Source organism: Odontomachus brunneus, unplaced genomic scaffold, assembly GCF_010583005.1.
Source record: "Odontomachus brunneus isolate Ranch 3 - 2012 unplaced genomic scaffold, Obru_v1 Obru_scaffold_036, whole genome shotgun sequence".
Classification (NCBI taxonomy): Eukaryota; Metazoa; Arthropoda; class Insecta; order Hymenoptera; family Formicidae; genus Odontomachus; species Odontomachus brunneus.
The window spans coordinates 1,794,195-1,814,295 of record NW_022639486.1 but is presented as its reverse complement, the minus strand read 5'-3'; the positions used below and the strand labels follow the sequence as shown (position 1 = coordinate 1,814,295).

Here is a 20,101-nt window from a genome sequence, read left to right as displayed (position 1 = left end):
TATATATATATATATATATATATATATATATATATATATATATATATAAACGTTCAGACTGAACGAGAATCTAAATAGTATAGCGAACGTAATTTAAACCGCTGCACCTGCCTATCTTATCGCGAGCGTGATATTTCACCGACGTTTCGGCCGTGCGCGGTTTTCCAAATTGGAGTCCACCGAGTCGAGCGCGATTGAAGGAGAATCGACGTGGAAACCAAAGATAGCGAGAGCTCGATTCTCTCGAACTATTTAGGCAGAAAGGAGATTGTCGCGGAGGTTAATTTCCGTCTTCGGTGGGCGCAGTTCGCGATGCCTACGTCGCGGCCTTCACGGCCGAAGCGTACGTACTTGTGTACGTCAGACATGACTTACGTCAGCATACGCAGTCGACTGTTCCTCACGAGGCAGATGATAACCGGGATTGTTATCTCGGCTGATAAACAACACGGCTTGCTCTGAATTCACCGCGGAGATGGGAATATTCGCGAAATGCTTCCGCGCGGCGTCTCTTCTGTCTGCGACTTCAAGCGACTGCGATTTCTGCTCGGATAGACTTTGGATTGACACGCTCACGATTCCGATAGAGGAACATTTCGCAAGGGAGCTAACGCGTTATATGCAAATTTTTCATTCCACGTGTTGAAAAGTGAAATATCCTTGAGAAATTACAACAAAGAAGTTATTGTAGGAAATGAACGGGAAGGTTAATTGCGCGTACGTGCGCGTACGTGCGTGCGTGCGCTTGCTGATTTCCGCATTAAGCCGAGCAAACATTCACACTCAGCGATCTCCAAGAAAATGAACATTCCGAACGAGAGGCCGGTTCAGCATTTATAACACGCGGCATTCGCGACCTCATAAATAGCTTCTGATTCTGAGCTATCTGTTTTTCGGCTCGCGTGTATCGAGAGATGCAGATGCGCGCGCGGAAGTTTTTCGATAAAATGCAAAAACGAGGTCGCAGCTGCTACGAAAGCATGATGTGAGTCGAAAAATATCGAATTCCGGAAGGAGTTACATAATTCCGCGAGCACAAATTACTATCGGGACATTATTATGCGGCGGGTCGACGATGATGCACACTATACGATATCTCCTCGGCGATATCGCGTATCACGAGAAAAGAGGATGATGAAACGGCCAGAGCGAGCAAGGAATTTTTCACCGTGATCGCGAAATGCAATGACGAGAATGGATCCGATGCCGAATCCAAGGGTGGGTTCGAGATTCGCGTGTTTGCTCCGAGAGAATCGTGGAAAATAATGAAAATTCCGATGTCATTAAAAATCAGAGTGACATCCCTCGGGAAAGTCTAGGAGAAAAAAGCGGGATAGTTCATTGTGACGTCGTGTCGATCAAATTTATGGATAACTATAAATTGCGTTCATTTTCACAATGAAAATCGTATATCGATGAAATGGGATCGAATGAGATAACAGAGTTATATGCGAGGATTTCAATTTGGAGTTATCAAGTTTATACTATTTAACTCGGAGCCGGTATAGTATATGGATCTCGTACGGGATCCATTGGTCGGAAATGCATTGAGTTTCTCTCTCTTTTCCTCTCTCTACCAATTCCGACTTCAAACGTTATCTCGCGGCTCGGAAGTTTCCTTTGAGGCTTACACGTTACCGAAGTGAAAAGAAAATAAGTCTTCCATGTATGTCTCTTGATTTCAGGATAAAAATACTAAAATATGTTTTGAAGTTTTAAGAAGTAATCCCCGATAAAGATATTACATTTTCTCTTTCAAATATCGCAAGCTGACATACGGAAACGAGCTTATCGACAACGAAACCGATCGTAACGATCGTCAATCATAGACTTAACGCTCGACGCGGCATATAATAATAAAACGTTTCTTCTTAAAATATCAATTCACGTAGCAGATAGCGCTTTTTTGAAACTCTCTCAAATGGATAAAATAAAATGTCATTGAAGAGCATAAAAGTGGTGTAAAATTCTTCTCGTCTCGATATCGTCGCAATTCGCATTCATATTCGGCTCGTGTCGTCAAATAAATAAATTTTGTAACTCTAGCCTCGACATCGCGTGATAATCGAGCCTGCAGAAGCAAACAACGCAGATTATCATCCAGTAGAAGGTACCATTAAACCACATTATCTCTGCCGCATCTTCAGCGTTGTATAATTCACGTTCGCGCTGATGTCAGTCTTGTTTATTCCACGACATGACTTGCGTTGCCACCTTGACTTTCAACAAGTCGATTAAAAGATGCGCGGTTTATTCTTACTTTAGCTTTATCGTTAGCCACTGATTAATTCGAATTAAAGATTTCCATTACGTGAGTCGAGTTACGGAACTGTATCTCGAATTGATTCTCCGCTCTGCTTTAATAACGCCTACTATTAGACGATAATCCGATCTCGTCATCTTTCCGACTCATTACGGTCGATTAATTAAACGGTACCGCTCAATCAAGCAGACGGTTCCATCAGTAGACATCGTTTCATGTACAAAAGTGGGATTATACTCGAGTCGAAATTTGGGTTCTGCGTTAACTCCGCAAGTATCATCGAACTTGAAGGATCAATGACGAATCTCGAGATGTAATCATACAGGCTATTATTCTATCTTGATACTACAAATGGTGATTTATTTCCGTCTTCTCCACGTTAAAAATTGAAGAAGTATTTATTCGAAAATTATTGAATATTCGATTATATCAATATGCATTTAATATTCACTCTTGATTTCAATAAAATCTCTAATTACGTAACATACTCCAACTAAAATACATAGGTAAAATATGTACGATAAATAAATATTAAATTATTAATATGAGTAAATAAGTAATAAATAATATATTTTCTTTATACACAATTCATTTGTTATTATTTCTTTTTAATTAAAAGAGATGAAAAGGAAGGAATTATGAAGACAAAGATATAGCAGTTGCGCAAACACCACAAGAATTTAAGTATGAATTCGACATAAAAACAAAGCTAAATAGAAATAAAAATTAAAAGGGCCGATTCAAGTTGAAACTTGCATTCAACGAAGTATTATTAAAAAAAAAACGGAAACACTTATACGAGACTTGGGCTGATATCTGCAAGGATATATCATTTATGTGATCTCTAATTGAGAGGATAATTAATAACTAACTAGTATTTCTTGATCGCTATTCGATTGTTTGGATAGATATCTGTTGTGTGAAATAAATACAGATTGGCGAGTAATTAGAAATTCATAAAGAATTATATAATTGTATTATCAAATGGTAATAGAATGCAGACCTTGGAGAATAAATTTCAAATCTCGACTCAGGCATTTCCTTATTCTCGATGATTCGTCAAACGATCGTTAGAATCAGAAATATTTTACGTAATAAATAAGATGGCGCACCTGGAAATATATGACGTGTTGCTGCTCGCGTCCCGGAATCCTCCGTCCTGGCTGCTTCGTCGTACACTGACACTCGCGTAGATACGATTCGATCGGAAAAACACGTGTTAAATAACGCGATGCCGACGAGAGCCCAATTTAATATTTCAATATTTCAATTAAAATATTTTAATTACGGGAATTGTATGGTCACAATAAGGCACCGATACTACGCGCCGCGGTACGTGTATCCTTCATCGACTCGAGACACAATGACTCGGTCACGGAGACCGCTACGGAGACGGTTACGCGACGCGCACGAGTACCGGAACAATATTGTCACCCCCCCTCTCCCCCCATAGGCAACCGGTGTCGCCCATCACTGAACAACTCGACATCACAATAATCGACATTTTCGAATATTTCAGATATTTCCGGTACCTGAATTGTAAATTCCCAAATTCATATTAAACGCTCATCGTCAATTAACATGCGATTATTAATTAACGCCGTGTTTCAATCAATTTATATTTTCATATATCTCCATTGAACGCCTATTATGATAACCAGGAGATAATTTCAGGAATACAGAACGGAGGATACAGCGACAATCGGCGAAGAATTTTACTTTCCTCCTTACATCCTTTTTGTTTCTTTTGAATCATTAATTTCCGTCGAAATTTCTAACGCCAATAGAACGTAATAATAAAGAGATGATAAAAGAATAAAGTTTGTTTTCTTTACCAAATATTAAAATGACTCAAATAATATAAACGACAAATAAATATTTAAAAATTGTTAGATAAATTCTTGAAACCTCAACATGGAGGCTTAACGCGTAGATTCTTTAGATGATAGGATCTTAATGATTAAATAAGCCCTTTAAGCATCAACGATACGACAGTAAATAATAACTTGTAGCATTAAAAAAATCATAGTCTGTAGTGATCCTTCAAATTTGATATTTAAAATTGCCGAGGTAAACATAGAATTTCTCAAAATGTCGCGACTCGAGTATAATAAAAATCCCAAACGTACAGAGGAGATTTCTCCTCGCAGTCTGTGACGCGCAGGTGAGCATATTGCTCCGAAAGCTACGTACAAAGGAAAGAAATAAAAGAAGAAAGCGAGACTCGTTCTTGCTGACGGGAACAGGCACGTGGCACTGACCTTGCCCAAATAGCGAAAGCCATAGTCCTCGGCGACCTGCCTGGCCACCTCCTCTCCTCCCTCGATGTGTGCTGCCCACTGGTTGGTGTACGCGCGCGCTCGACCGCCGAGAGTCAGCAGGGCCACGACCGCCAGTCCGAGAATCCGCCGCGTGCACATGATAGCTCCTCCGCTGCAGCGACGACGACGACCGTCACCGGCTGCTGCTCCAGTTTCGCCGCCCCCGCGGGCCACCGCTATCCACCACTATATATATCCAGCACCAACACCACCGCCACCGTCGCCACCGCTTCCACCTGCCAGGATAGCAGTGACACAACGGTAACACTGCGCCACCACGACGAACACCACGGTCGTTACGACGCACCACGGTTGCCGAGAAGGAAGAGGAGAAAGACTCTTACAGCACCGGCAGGACTCGTGCCACCCTCTGCCCTTCTATTATTCCTGTTGTACAGGAACCCCGACGATTCTCTTCTGCCGGAAATCTCTTCCTATATCGGGCTCTGCTTCTATACTATATACGCGAGACGACCCAGGAAAAAATCGCGCACACGAACACACATATAAACACGTGATCTCTCCCACGCAGGCAGGCAGGCAGGTAAGCAGGCACCCGCGCGTGTCTTATACCTGCGGACCGGCTGCCGGCGAGCGACTGATTCGCCAGCAACCCGTGTCACTCGTTAAATACTAAGTCGCTACCGTAGCGTTGTCAGCCGTTGACTCCTCGTCGAGCTATCGTCCACGTCGACGTCGTGACGTTGCCGCCACCGCCGCCGCCGCCTTCGGTGGCCGCCAACGGGAAGGAGCAGCAGCGGGAGGAGGAAGTGGCGGCCGTCAAGTCATGTGGCCGCGAGTGGGGAAGGCAGGATGATCTCCGTGATAACGTCGTATATGCGGCCACCAGGGATGTCCGCAACCGTCGCGAACGATCACTGCGGCGATCGCGAACGACCTTCCCGATAAGCGGGCAACCTCGCCACGCGGACATCCAACGCGACCTTGCCCTACGCTGTTTCCCTCGACGAGTCGCGTGCAAACCTCAAGGTGAGTCGCGGGGGTACGTCATCGTTCGCTGAGTCGTTCTAGAATCTATTTCCTCTGCTGGACTCGCAGTTATTTGGTCACTGACCTCGTTGGATCAGATTGTTCTCCTCGATTCTTCCGGTCGATAGGACTCTTCATGCGATCTGGTCTCGCAGCTTCGCAAAGGTCGCCTGGATTGTCGTTTTTCGGCTCTCATAGTTCCAACCAGCCGTCCATTTCATTGGCTTCTGGTAGACGCTTCCCGAGGAGCGTCTCGTTATTAGGCCGTTTGTTTCCCCGTTGCACTTTCGCCGCTTATCTTCGTGAAGAGTCTCGACGCAGCGGAAAGAGCGTCGTGCGTCTTGATGAAGAATTTCTCATAAATGATTCAAATAGCAGCACCGTCGTCTCGATTCTTCTTGTTATCAAGGCTCCGTTCCTTGCGCGTTTGTCATACCTTACAGATTCCTATCGTTGTGCCCTTTTCTTCGGCCGTCAGAAAAGTACGCTTCGATAAACGACCTTTCTTGCACACATCTCAATTCTGCCGGCTTTTTCCTGTCAAGCGTTCGATCAATCGTTATGAAGGTGCCCTTATATTCTCGACGTTTTCTCGCGCGTTTTCTTCCCGGTTCCGAACATGAACAAGTCGAGGCCTTTTCAGTCCCTTCGAGTCCTTCGCAAAAACGCTCTTCTCGATCGAGTTATCTTTCTTTGCCTTTTCCGATCTCGTTCAACGTCTCGCTCTGATCTTCAATTTTGACAGACAACGACGACGGCTTTTCTCTCTCTCTCTCTCTCTCTCTCTCTCTCTCTTGATTGTCTAGATAAGGGTGAGCAACCTCGTTGGAATCTGGATTGCGACGTCTCCCCTTGCTGTTCCTGCCGGTACGTGGAAATTCCAGAAAGATAGAAACGGATGGGAGTTAAGGGAACGTATCAGAGATGCTCCACCGCCTTGAAAAGAAACGCTCACTCCCAGTACGAAACGCAAATTCGGCGACGCGACTTTTTACCCGCGAAGAAGTGTGCAAACGGCCAGCCACTCGCGAACGAGGTCACGCCGCGTAGCTGACCGAGAGGTCGATCACGTCACCACGGAGCGTCGCATCACTCCCTTGGGCGTACCGCAAGAGGCAACCGACGAGTTGTTGCCGCCAAGGTTCTGGCCGAGTCCGACGGAGAGACGCCTTCCTCTCGTTCCTCTCGCCTCGCAAATCCGGCGCTGATCTGGAGCTGCAAATGGCGTCGGGATAAGTTGATTAGTTCAAGTTTTCGATAAAAATTCTCAACAGGCTTCAAATACTTCGACTAGCGAAATTGAAGTTCCAAGTGTTCATCAAGTATCTGACGATGACCGCGGAAATTAGTTTCGAGCAACTTCTGGTATACGCTCCGTATAATTCGCGCGCGCGCACGCTCGCCGAAAGATCGAGTTTAGATTCGTGATCGATGAATTTTTATTTTTATCGCAAAAGCGTCGAGCAATTTCCGTGCAGCCGACGCCGCTTGAGAAAATTAATTTTCATGGAAAACTCGACAGTTCAGAGCCAAAAGCGTGACGGACACGTTTAGTAATACTGATATCGCGTATCTCTTTCCGATATCGCAGTACCTATTTGCTATCGTCAAGGAAGCGACGTATCGTCAAGGACATGCAGTTTGCATCACCGTCACGTTTGAGAAACCTTCGGACCAGTCAGCGTTCTCGCGTGGAAGAAAAAAGAACAAGATATTCGGCCCGGTATTCACGGGACGTCCGTTTACGACGATTACGGCACGGCGGAATGGTCGCCTCCTACACGACCGAAATTGCATTCGCCGTACAACGTGACCCGATTCTCCGTTATGGATCAACGCTAATTTTTTTTTCTCTCTGAACAGAATCGAACCCGAGAATTCCTCTCGTCGTTTCCACGAGGTCGAAATCGCGCTCGCCGCCGGAAACGTGCACCGCGTCGTCGCTACGTGATTTTTGCCGACCGCTCGTCATTAATGCGGCGTATATACTATTGAATTAATCCGTTGCGATTCCATCGTACGAGACCCTCGTAGAACTCTCGTTACGCAACGTGCCTTCTACACCCAGTGACCTATCCGTGTGCGAACGTAGATTAAATCTAACACATAAATTCACAATTCAAACGCGCCGAGCGCAATTGTGTTACACGAAGTACAGACAATCTTCTATAATCGTTGCAACGTCACGCGATAGTGCCGTCGAATATCATTGATTTCCCCTCTCGTTTCCTACGAAAACATGAGCGAGTGGTAATTGATATTTATCTTCGCCTACGCTTGACAAGTTGTCCTCTGCTCGCGTATACATTAATCTAAGTGATTCGCGAGCATGCGTGGGAATAATTCTCAGCGAGCTGAAAAAACGCACGCGCTGGATATATATATCCACGTAATATATATATATTCTCTTGTTCATTTTTCTAGTCTGGACGATTTTCGAAAAATATATTAGTATAAACACAAGAGCGTGTGTATTATATATCACGCGTTGTTGTGTATTTAATTATTATAAATTATATTATCTTTCATCTCTTATTATCTTTAATTATCTGAAAAAAACTCATGCCAAGATTGCTCTACGTGTAACAGGTGTAACTCTGTACCATTAGTGCGTCATTATCGTCATGAAACCCGCATCCAATTATCGTAATATCGCGACGATCTACTTTCTGTTCGCGACGAGGCAGGAGCGCGTCGACATTTCTCTCGTCACGGATCGTTTTCCCGGGAAGCTGGTTAAACCGATCTCTCGGCGTTCAAGGAAGTTGAAATCATGTTCAAACGGCGTCTGCCGTACGTTATTAGCACGCCTGCTGCGCGAATCGCCGCAGTGAAATGAGGATGTTCGCATTATCATCACATTCAAAGGATCCTTCCCGGCGAGTCAGTCTCCGGAAAAAGGACTCGACATCGGTCAGTCTGGACGGAGGAGACGAACGAACGGACCGATGGATGGACGGACAGTTGCGGACCACGGGAACATCCAGCTTGTGCCCCGAGGAAATTGCATTCGCGAGTTGGTCTTCCACTAACCTCGTTCCCCGCGTTTCTCGTCCGTCAACCCTTCCCTTCGACCCGCCATAGCAGTCGCTCGCTCCGTGATAAAGAGAGAATAGAAAAGGGTTGGTAGAGAAGTGAATTAAATTTAAGCCAACTCGCGTCCTATCCAACTATCTCCCTCCTCATCCCCGACGCCACCCTTTTCCTCCTCGCAATCCTCTCGCACTTTGTGTCGGGCTTCTCTTTGTCGTACCGTCCTCTTCATAGTCGAGAGAGAGAGAGAGAGAGAGAGAGAGAGAGAGAGAGAGAAAGAGGAGGGGGAGATAGCGATCGACCGACCAGTCGAGACGTCAACAATAGCCTATTTTTTTAAATTTTGAGATAAAAGAGAGCCAAAATGGTGTTCGAAAAAAGATAGTTCGGGGGTAAGTCAATTAAGTCGATGGTATGTTCCGTTGGTGAGAAATGTCCTTTGATAACGGGCTCTATTTCCCTCGATTTCGAGCGAGAAAAATACGCAGTAGATTGCCGAGCCTTTCAAATATATAATAAGCACTCGCATGCTGGAAAATGACTTGTCGACGAAATCGCCTCAAACACCGCGAACAACCAAACCTTCTCCGGCTCGACCCAGACACAGGTATTCGCGATACTCTTGTTTCAACGACAAAGAGGAGAAACAAAGGGATCACAAAGACTTTCACAGGCTCTTAATTTGGAACTTGGTCGCGCTAAGTACTAAAAGTTCAAAATTTAATCTCGATCAAATCTTTGGCCGGTGACAAACTTTGACGAAATCAACGAGTAATGCGTTATTACGTATTAATCAGCGCGAGTCGCCACCCTCGCACAAGGGTTACGTCCAACACTTTAGTGTTGCGTATAAAGTATAATATTTCGCCGGCCGGGTCGCCGGTCGGTTGTGCGATGTAATAGAGAGTAATGAAGACACAGCGCGTTATTCGAGGGAAAGTTGGACAGTTGGTTTCAGGCCAGAAAAACGGGTGACTCGGGCGAGATTCTACGACTGCCAGCTCGGAGTTGCGGATATTTATTCGGAAGGGCGGCGCGTCCCGCGCCCTTAACGATTCGTTCTCAAGTTCATCTCTGCTCCGAACTTCCGCGAATATATTTAGTCCGAGTGGCGCGATCCAATTCGTACGGATTCAACGAGACCGGATCATGGAGATCGGTCGTTGTAAGGTAATCTTGAGAGATATAGCGTTTCGATCGCAACAATATGGTTTTGCGCTCCAACTTTCGCCCCGCTATCAACTCTCTCTAATTTGCCGTTTCTCTCACGTTTAATTTTATATACAAATAAGGTGCATCGCCATTTCGCGCGCGATGATCCGGATAATACTGGGATTAGCGTGTTTTGCGAACGGTGGAAGCTGACGAGCTCAAAAGAGAATCTAAAAACGCATGAAAAACAATATCGACTAACAGATGGGACTGCACAAAAATAGTAGATCGATTACGGATTATTAATCGACAGTAATGGAACCAGGCGATCGGAACAGAGGATTCGCGGAACTCGGAATTTCTGGGACATTCTAGGGACAGAGAGACAAACGCGCGAGAACGCATATCTATTTTCCGCGTATATATACATATATATATATATATATATATATATATATATATATATATATATTCGCGATGCTTTGTTAACGGAAGAGCGTCGGCAGATGAATTCGCATCCGGTTGTACGCGCAGTCGGTCTCGCGTATCTCGTTACAGATTTTAGTTCTCGAAACGACGACGACGACGACGATGATATCACTGACGTACATCTCAATATTACGGAAAAGCATTCCCAGGCTGTTAAAGCGACGTGGTGAAACGCTCTATCGCAGACGGTATTATTCTTAGCGCATGATTTCGCGCGCCTTCGTTTAACAATGCGTTCAACAGAGATATAGTCGTTCAACAAAGGTCATGACGACAATACCGAACAATCGATTGTGAATTCTGATAAAAATCGCAGCGATTCCTCGGGGAACATTTTAACAGCAATCTCTGCTTATAAATTTTTACATAATTTCACAGAGTATGTGTCAAAAGTCGCGCGCTCTGCAGAAAATTCTTAGACGAATACAATATCACTTCTGGGATCTACTTTTATCTTGAGAATTTATTTTCAACGAAGATAAGTCGCGATTTTAAAATTTGCGACAAAACGATCTCGTTGAAGCGGAGTGATGTCAAGGTCGCTGGTAACTGAAAGCGACGAAGGATCAAGTTGTTCGACTCCGCTTTCAGACGAACTAAAATATACTAGCGCGACTTATAACAACGAAAAAATGATGGCCGAATGTAAGCAGAAACCGACCGGTGTTTGTCGAAAATGTCGAAATGTCGGATACGAACCCGATACCTAGGTCGAACCACGGCAGCGTATTCTTCAAGAAATTCCAGGCAACGTATTTACGACCTGCCTACCATACAGGAAAATTTACATCGAAAGAACCAACTTAGTCTACGAAATTCGAATCTCTAGTTTGAATTTCCCAGCTTATCTTTGTTGAATTTGAGCTCGACGTTGCAAATTGGCAGTGTGCTACGCAGCAATTTTAACCGGACTACCGTCTAACGGCTTTCTAATTTGAAGCTCGCTTCGGCGAAGCATCGAACGCGTACCTGGGAAATCCTCATCGAGTAAATACCATCTCTAGAATTTATCTGAGAGCGCGTCTCGCGTGACGTTTGACGCGCCGAGCCGTGCGCCGAGAGTGCAAACGCGTCTGGGGACCGCGGATAATCGTGGAGAAGAGTCGCGATCTCTCGTTCGTGATCGAAAATCGCGTTTCAGCCTCGGTAGCAATGCAATCGAACGAAATTACTTTCCCGATCGCGTATGCCGCGAAACCCGGGGAAATACACGCGCGGCCGCAATAAAGAGATTGGCGTGCCGCGTTTTGCGGGCGAATTTATTTTATCCCGGGCTGCTGCGCGCTCGCGATCGGTAAACACCGCGTTGCAAATTAACATCGCTCCATGAAACCGGGGTTGCGATCGTTCTCTCTCCCTCAGGAGAAACGGATATTTTTCGATAAGCGAACATTTAATTGGAACTGGTACGGCGTCGGTGTGCGCGAAATATGAGATTTAAGCCGTTATAACTCTTGCGAAGTATGTTCTCATTTCGAGAGGGGGAGAGGAACTGAAAAATTACTGCGAATTCAAAAGAGTTAATTGGGAAAAAAAGGAAGAGTTGGTAATTAAAAAAAGAAAAAAAAGAGTTAAAAACAGAGTCGAGAACGTCGAGATTATTGGAATCACATGTGTTTTATTTCCAAAAGATTGAAAAACAATTGATCTTTCTCTCTGTTAGCCTTCTTTCAAGTTCTATGATCTTTTCTCTTTTCCGTGCTGTGTCCTCTGCAGTAACTCGTAATAAAGAATATTACTGCTTGCAATATATATTGATATTGACAAAGCGCGTAATAAAGTATACTACGGACATAGAGAGAGCATCCGTAACTGCACTTCAGATCCGCCTCTTGCATTTCTGGACTTTTTACTGCCGCTACTCGCAATATATTGTTTATCACGAGCCTGCGAATTGTTCCCGATTATTCTCTCTCATATTTGCATGTGACATCGCGCTCTGTCTACGGCGTTTGCGTTAGATATTAAATTGAGGACAAAAGTGACGTTATGAAAACAATATGAAAGGTGAATAAAACGCTCTTCAATGTGACTCCTTTGTGCGCAGGAGAGTTTCTCTGGTCGCTTTGTATAAAAATCACTACTTGTACCGAACCCGTCTTAAATTGGCTCTAGGAGATACACTCACGAGGCCACGCAGTACAGAGTATCTCTGGCATTATGCATATGAGACCGTCTACGATAAATAAAGCATAAGCGTCTGCATATTGAAACAGAGAGCGGATCTATAGAGGCCGGATAAACGATTATGCATGTATACACGAGCTATTGTTAAAAATTGAAGCCGCCATCCGGTGCGCGTGAAGGTCGACGCACGTGACGCGCGCCGCGCGTCCCGTGACTCCGAAACGTCACGTGACGCGTCGCAAGAAGAGCGGGTGCGACTTCTCTCACCGCAGGCGTAAACAAGCCTTATATGCCGCGATCCTGAGTAACGACCACATTCCCACGAGGTCATGCCACGAGCCTTTGACCTTCATGCCTCGGAATATCACGTAACGTCACGTGGCGATCTTTCCGTCGCGTTTTCGCGAGGAAAATCGCTGAAATCGCGCGGCACCGGCGAGCGACGAAACCACTCCGCGACCTTCGCTGAAAATCAGCGTCACGGTCTCGGGAGAGAGGCTGTCTAACGGTTTCTCGCACCTCGCGGGGATAGCGACGGTGTAAGGTCACGTGACAGCTGGCTGTGCCGATTCGGAGCAAGCAACGAGGCTGGCTGGTCGCCTACGTGGATACATCGTGACCGCGTCATGAACGAGACAAGATAAATATAAATAAATCCATGAACTCGCTCACCGTCCGCACTCGCTGGATATCGCCGCCAGCTGAGTCTTTCTTTCTCTATCTTTCTCCTCGGTCGACGCCTTGCCGCTCCAGAAGGAACGCGGAAGACGCGGCAGATGAGAGGACGTGCAGGGCGCTGCGTGGCTGCTACACCCAAGTGCGAGCACAGCCGAAAACTTGGTGGATCCTGCGGTTTGCGAATTCGCGCCCGATAATGGCGTCTGATCCCGTTGTCGCGTCGCGTCGCGTCCCGTCTCGTCGTCGTCGTCGTCGTCGTCGTCGTCGTGATAACCACTGCGTGCCAGACTATCAGGCGTCGTCGCGGATAACCACACCGAGCGAATCGTCCGTCGCGATCTCACACCCACGACGGAGCACGGATGACTGACTGGTAGACGGTCGGTCGGTCGGTCGGGTTGCTCTCCCGCCGTGCCTTTACTTCCCTCTCTCTCCTGTCCCTCTCCCTTCGCTCCCCTTGCTCCCTTCGCCCGACCATTTCGCGCCCACGACTCCGACCCGTCGCGGTCCATCCCCGCCACTGACGGTTCCGAACGCCCCCGCTGCACCTTTCCTTGTCTCGCGGCAGCGTTATGCAGCGTAGCTTCGCTCTCTTTCGGTCCCGGTGTCGTCGATCTCTCTCTGACTCTTGGCCACTCTCCAACCCCCCTCGATCTCTCGCTCGGTCTCTTTCGGTCTGCCTTGGTTCCCTTCGGTCTTTCCACGGTTTCTCTCTCGGTTCCTCTGGATCTCTCCCGCCAGCATGCCGCGTGCGATCTCCCTTTCTCCCGGTCGCCAGGTGAAGGCATGAGCGAGACGTCGAATGAGAGAATGAGCGAGCGAGCGAGCAGACTCGGCGGATGCCAGTGTCGGAGCAGCGGCACAACCAGACCCATGGCTTTGATTTTCTTTCTTCCAGTTTGGTTGCTTTCTTTAACATTAGACATAGACTCGAATTCTCGCATGATCTTCGTGTCACTGAGGGGGCACTTCGACTCCCTCTTAATCCTCTTTCAATTTTTCATCTCGGTTCGTTCGACACACCGTGATTACTCACCTGGCTCCCATATACATCTTTTTTTTTTAAAGCTTCCTAGCGACGCGAGATACAGTCTTGTTGACCGATCATATAAAAATATGAGATGGAGATATGTAGGTCAGTGGCGGTAAATGGGGTGTTTTAATATCGGGATATGCAACCGAATTTTTTCATTCGATGTGTTTCCATTTTTATTTTCCGCTACGTCGATATCTCTTATCGGAGAACGCGCGGTTCCTTTATTGGGATAATTATTTTGCCGTAATGTCACGTTCCGGCAGAATGCAAATAAAGATTTATCTGACAGTTCGTGTTGCAGAATATTGGAGAGCGGCAGTTAAATTTATCGACCTATAAAACGTGGAGCTGATACCGTCGAAATGTATCATTTGGTATATTGACTTTTTTCTCGGGAAATAATGTCATTACAAAAATGATTATAATAATTGGAAAAGCACGCGAGTAACTATACGCGGCGATACGGACGTTACGTTAAATCCATATAAATTATCGGCGCACTTGATCATTTCCGACTCGATAGGTTTTCGAAATGAACTTTTATTTGCTGCTGTCGTTATTACCGTTATTTATCACTGGTTAGTTCCGCGGATTATATTGAATAAGGAAGCGCACGCAAGGGAAACTTCAGCGACGTATTTTGGAACAGGGTCAAAGTTGGCGTTATAATATTATTAACCTACTAACTGTTAATGCCAACTAATTCAATGACGAAAACATTTGCGCTGTAGCTCGAAGCGGAATTATGCAAATGCCGGACGCTATGTTTTGTCCGACATACGCTGACTTAATTGTTTCAGAGTGCTCGCGAGGATCCGCTTCTAATAAGGAAAACCAACCGACTCGGGCGCTGATAACGATATCGATAATTGGAGAACATTAAGTGTATCCAGTCGCAAAAACGTGACAGTTATGTAACGGTCTCTCAGCGTTCCCTGCCTGACAATCGTACTCCAGTTTAACGCCCGTCATACTGAGACAGCTATTGGTCTCATTAACGGCACATCAATCACCTCGTCCGAGCCCATTCGAACTTCTTCTTTCACGATCACGCAGGGTCCTCGGTAGCGCTCGGACAGTCCTGAAAGTTCCGGTACGAATTCATTTCTTCCCTCTCTCATCTCTCCTCATTGATCCTCCTTCTCTTTAGCTGCTCTTCTGGATATATAAATTCGCATGCATCTGATCTACTCCAGCGAGCCTTTAACCAGCGGAACGAGTAGCTTCTCTCGCCATTGTCGCCGCCAAGTCGGACGCCGCATTTTGCTTGCATCCACGTGCTGAAGGAGGTGTTTGAAATTTTATCGCTGTGTTTGCATCCGTACTTGAGATGTACGAACAAGGGCACCGCCAGTCTTTCGATCGGCCCTGATAGTTGCGGCACGACTGCATCCCTTCCACGTCTCTCTCACCTTCTGCTCTTTCTCCTTCTGCCGCTTGTTCTTCCTCTACATACGTGCACGTATATACAAGTATACAAGTACCGACGATCGGGCCTTTTTCTCTGTGTGTTCTCTTCTTCTCTCTTTCACTCCTTCTCTGCTTACGACCGTCCAGCACCCATCTCCTGTTCTTCTCCTCTCTTCTCTCTTTCTCTTTCTCTCTCTTTCCAGCCACGTACATCCTCCTTCTCCATACTGATCTGTCCGTCTGTATTTTTCTTGTCCGCAAAGGTATTCCGGCGTCGAAGAAGTGACGATAATGGAGGGGAATGCTAAACACTGAGTGCGCATTTCAATAGAGTGAATAGGAAGTTACATACTCCGTTCTTCCTTCTTCCTGCAGAGTGCAACCGACGACTTCTCTCGGATCTGTGTATCCCCTATCTCTTTCTCAATGTGTGTGCGCACTTTGTGTATCGTTAGAAAGTTTAATCGACGCGGCGAATGAGAAGCGCGTAAAGAAGAGCACCTTCGCTATTTACTCGTTGCGAACAAGGTCGTCACGATGAATTTGTGTAGTGATGTGCGTTTATAAGTAAATGCCGTGCTGTGAGAGTGTTACTTGCCCCAAACTCTAATTACTATTCTAATTACTCCACCCAACTTTCGACCGATTTGACGCTGTCAGTGATTCAGACAGATTTTGTCGACAAGATGCCGAACTAAATTTTCTGCGAGGATTCCAAGGAATGGATTCGCATCTTGCTGTATTTACGCTCTCTCTACTTCATATTTTTACCAATAAGGAGACCCTCATGACTCAGAACCGTCGTCTATGTACGACGGAGCGCTTCGAAAACAAATCCATCAGATACGGCGAAGAAGGACCCCATTTTCCTGATACGACCTGGATTCTAACATCCCTCTCAGGATTCCGTGCGCCTTTCGGCGCTTATTTTGTTCGACCGAAAATCCGGATACTCTTCGTCATTCTCGACACCTAGCCCGTACAGCTTTCTTTTTGGCACTAACTTCTAGTCGGGTACTCTTTTCGCCTTTAATTTCTCGGCTCTAAACGTCGCCGACATCACGTAGAAGGGCAGCCACCGCTATTATTGGTGAACGCGCGGATATTCGATAGATCGGATATTATCCGGACCTTCGTTATCGGTTCCGCTCTCGCATCCTGTGTTCCGCAAGTCAAACGACGCCGATCCTCCTTCCCGACATATTTCAGCCCTTTTATCAGCTGGTTATCGTGCAAAAGCGTGTAAAAAGAAGCTTTTCCTCCCTCACTACATTCCTTATGCTCGTTCTGAGAAAGTTCTATAATATCTATTAAGATTATAAGAAATCCTTTAAATCACGAAGAAATTGTTCGAACATACCTTTTTCCCCTAATAAGAGAGTACAAGAGAGAAAGAGAGAGGGTGGGAGGAAGGGAAAGGAAAAGGCTAGAGTGATATTGCATAAGTAACAGGAATAATCTGATTAATTTTCTTATGGAATAACATAGATGGGCGTTTGCGTGTTAAATATATAATAATATATATATATATATTGCATCGCGTGCGCATATATATATATATATATATATATATATATATATATATATACATATATATATATATATATATAATACTGTTTGTATTCCCTAAGATATTAATGATTACCGAGCTCAATGTTTGGTGATCGTCAGACGAATAATAGAGAGAAAGGAGTGGGATTTGCATGGAAAATTAAAATAGACGTTACAATAAATATTTCAACACTTTTCACCGGGACGACCAGACGAAACTTTCGATATTTGTAGCATTTGTCGTGAATAATCGATGTCCAAAAGTGCGAAATACTGTACGTCAATGCGACATAATTTTTAGAATTCTATAGACGATCCGACTGTTATTATTAAGCGGTGCTTTTTATGAATAAGTGACAGAAATGTCGCTTAATATTTCATGCAAAACGGCAATCATTTATACGTGATTGATAATCGTCTGGAGTGAAACGACGTCAAAATCGCAAATAAAATACTTCATACGAGTGACGCCTCCGTCGCCAATAATAAAAGAAGGAACCGTGCATTGAACTCGCGGTTTAATCATCCAAGCATCTCATTCGTTCCTTTCTTTTGTACAGGCCGCGTCGGCAAACGTCGCATTGATAATGAATCGCGTGTAAGATAAGATATTGCAAAGGAGACTCCGGACGCCTGCGCTTGCTCACTCGCGAACCGTTCGAATTACACCCGACAGAAGTCCCGGTTAATTCGATATTTCCTGTCGTCGCGTTATTGTAAAAGCAGCTGTCGACCTGTATCTCGTAATTACAATCCGATCCCTTCTTTTATCCGACGCTCCAGTTCCCGAGAATTTCATTACGGGCAAAATGTAGCGAGGCCTCCCCCATCGTTGATAATTCGTCGCGACGGTCCCTCCCGACGTATCGAGGGAAACGAATCGTGAGGTGGAAACGTCTAGAGAGACAGTCCTTCGTTCTCTGACTTTACGATCTTATATCCGCGAACGCGCGATTCAATTACGACAGCGAAAAATTTAATATTGTGGAAATATTGTTTCTCAAATATCCAATTTTAGAAATTTATCCCATAACCCTGATCAGGTTGATTCTAATCTGTTATCTGGCTTGCATAAGCTGATTTTGTCGGATCCTAATTATTAATAAAGTTCTATATTAATAATTCTTATTATTAATACGGTTGTGATTGCCACGCTGCATGACACATCGAGACCCGATAATATTACTTTATTCGAATCAGAGAACTGATTGAAGTCAACATGATTAGAATCATATAATAATCATATAATAAGTTTTTAGTCAGGTTTATGTTCGTTTCAATTATATGCACGACGTAAAAATAGGTTTCTTTAGAAAATTCCGTAAAATCTACCACGTGATGTCTTGTTTGCATTCGAACTATTTTTACTGCTAATAAGACCCACATGTAGTAACATTTTCATATAGCGTCGGCGTTGTAATACTTCTCCATGTAACACTCCCCCGTGTCGGTACTCGCATTATACTTTACCCCCGATATATCGTCCTGTAATGCAAAGCAACAAACCGCGCGTGCAATCAGCAATAACCATTTCCAACGGCACGCCAACTTGACTCACTCTTAATATGAGTTCATAGAGTTGCGCAACTTCTTGCTCGCGCGAATTAGGTAGTTTGTCTTGCGAAGTTACCACAGTTAATTCGACAGGTCGACTCTCCACCCTGAAATGTCCTTTTAATTCGTGTCGGGTTACCGCGACAACTGCTGGAAATCGCTTTTCAGGCGATCTTTGTCGCTGATTTATCGCTGCTAATGAAGCGTGAAACACCGTCGCGTTAACGGAAAATAATGGCAATAGATCCGAACAGATTATATGACTCGAATTGTTGTGAGTTTTTACCGCCAACTTCGCGCGCCGCGAAAGGTAACTGTCGACTTTGCCTGAGTTTACTTTATTACGCTCACTAAATCTTCAAAGCTGCCTGAGCAGTAAAGCGCCGTCCGAACACAGCTTTTTCTCTCTCTCTTAAATCGCGCTTTCTCACAGGTTTGATTTATTTTCGCGCACCAGTAACGGTTGCTTATGTACGTGTTTTCACAGCGGCTGGCGCGATCGCGTAAGTCCTCAGCACGAGTCACCTTTCCGACGATTGCCACCAGGCGTGCTTGCTAGAGCAAGGCGACTCCCTCCCCCGTCTGTGCAACTCATCAAACTCGGAATGTCGTTCCCTGAATCCTGATTAGGAATGCAATGCAGATTACGTGGCTCGTTTTGTCGAGTAATTTTCTGAGGGCTCGTAATGAAATCACCGAGTGTCGATAGTCGATGTCGCGCGCGACAACCCCGTTCAGCAAATTAAAAGGGACGTTCCATTACTCGCCATTTTCATTAAAACCCCGAAATTGTTTTCGGTAGAGATCGTCCTCTCGTTACGAGTAAATTTCATCGTAAAGAACGCTCATCGCCACGGTCGACGAAGATATCTATTGTATTGTGCTTTATTATCTCGGGAATGTGAGTACACTCTTTTGAGGGAGAAAGATAAATTGTAACAATAGAGAGATAAATTGTAACAATTTAAATATCGGAGAGAAAAGATTTCCAGCGATTCTGGTGTCAATCGAGCGCGACATTCCTTGAGAACTTTCGTGAAAAACACCGGAGATTCGCGAAAAAGATCGAAAAATTCTCCGAAAGCAGCGCGGATATTTGAATGTGTTACGTTCTATCTCATTATCGCGTCTTCACTGATGACTTCATTACCGCAAAGGTACACATGAAGCTTCTCTCTATTTCGTTGACCACACGCGCTAAAAACCACATACACTCGCTCCGTTTCATTGGTGTACGTTAAAAGCACCGAGGGAAACCATTCGCGTCTTCTCAAGAACGCGAAGATTTGAAATGTGAGCGTGGGTTTCGGTTTCGGTTTACACCACCGTGTGTTACCTAAGCTCGTGGCGCGCCAGTGTAACGCGTTCGACAGTTTATTTACGATGTTGTAAAAATATCCGAAACTAGACACGAGCACGAGCGCTTTTTTCCCGATCGAGGGGGGAAAGATAGAGAGAGAGAGAGAGAGAGAGAGAGAGAGAGAGAGAGAGAGAGAG

The 20,101-nt window shown here is 45.2% G+C and overlaps 1 protein-coding gene across 1 annotated transcript in view; it reads right to left on the bottom strand.

Moving 5' to 3' along the window:
- The window catches only part of LOC116843791 (furin-like protease 1, isoforms 1/1-X/2), a 253,723-nt gene extending 240,290 nt beyond the window's left edge, over window positions 1-13,433 (bottom strand). The window contains exons 1-2 of the mRNA XM_032814544.1: window positions 13,048-13,433; window positions 4,525-6,789 (exon numbers count right to left, since the gene is read on the bottom strand). Coding sequence (XP_032670435.1) covers window positions 4,525-4,683 — 159 coding nt within the window. The 5' untranslated portion in view covers window positions 4,684-6,789; window positions 13,048-13,433. The remainder of the gene's footprint in view (window positions 1-4,524; window positions 6,790-13,047) is intronic.
- Between the last annotated feature and the right edge of the window lie 6,668 nt (window positions 13,434-20,101).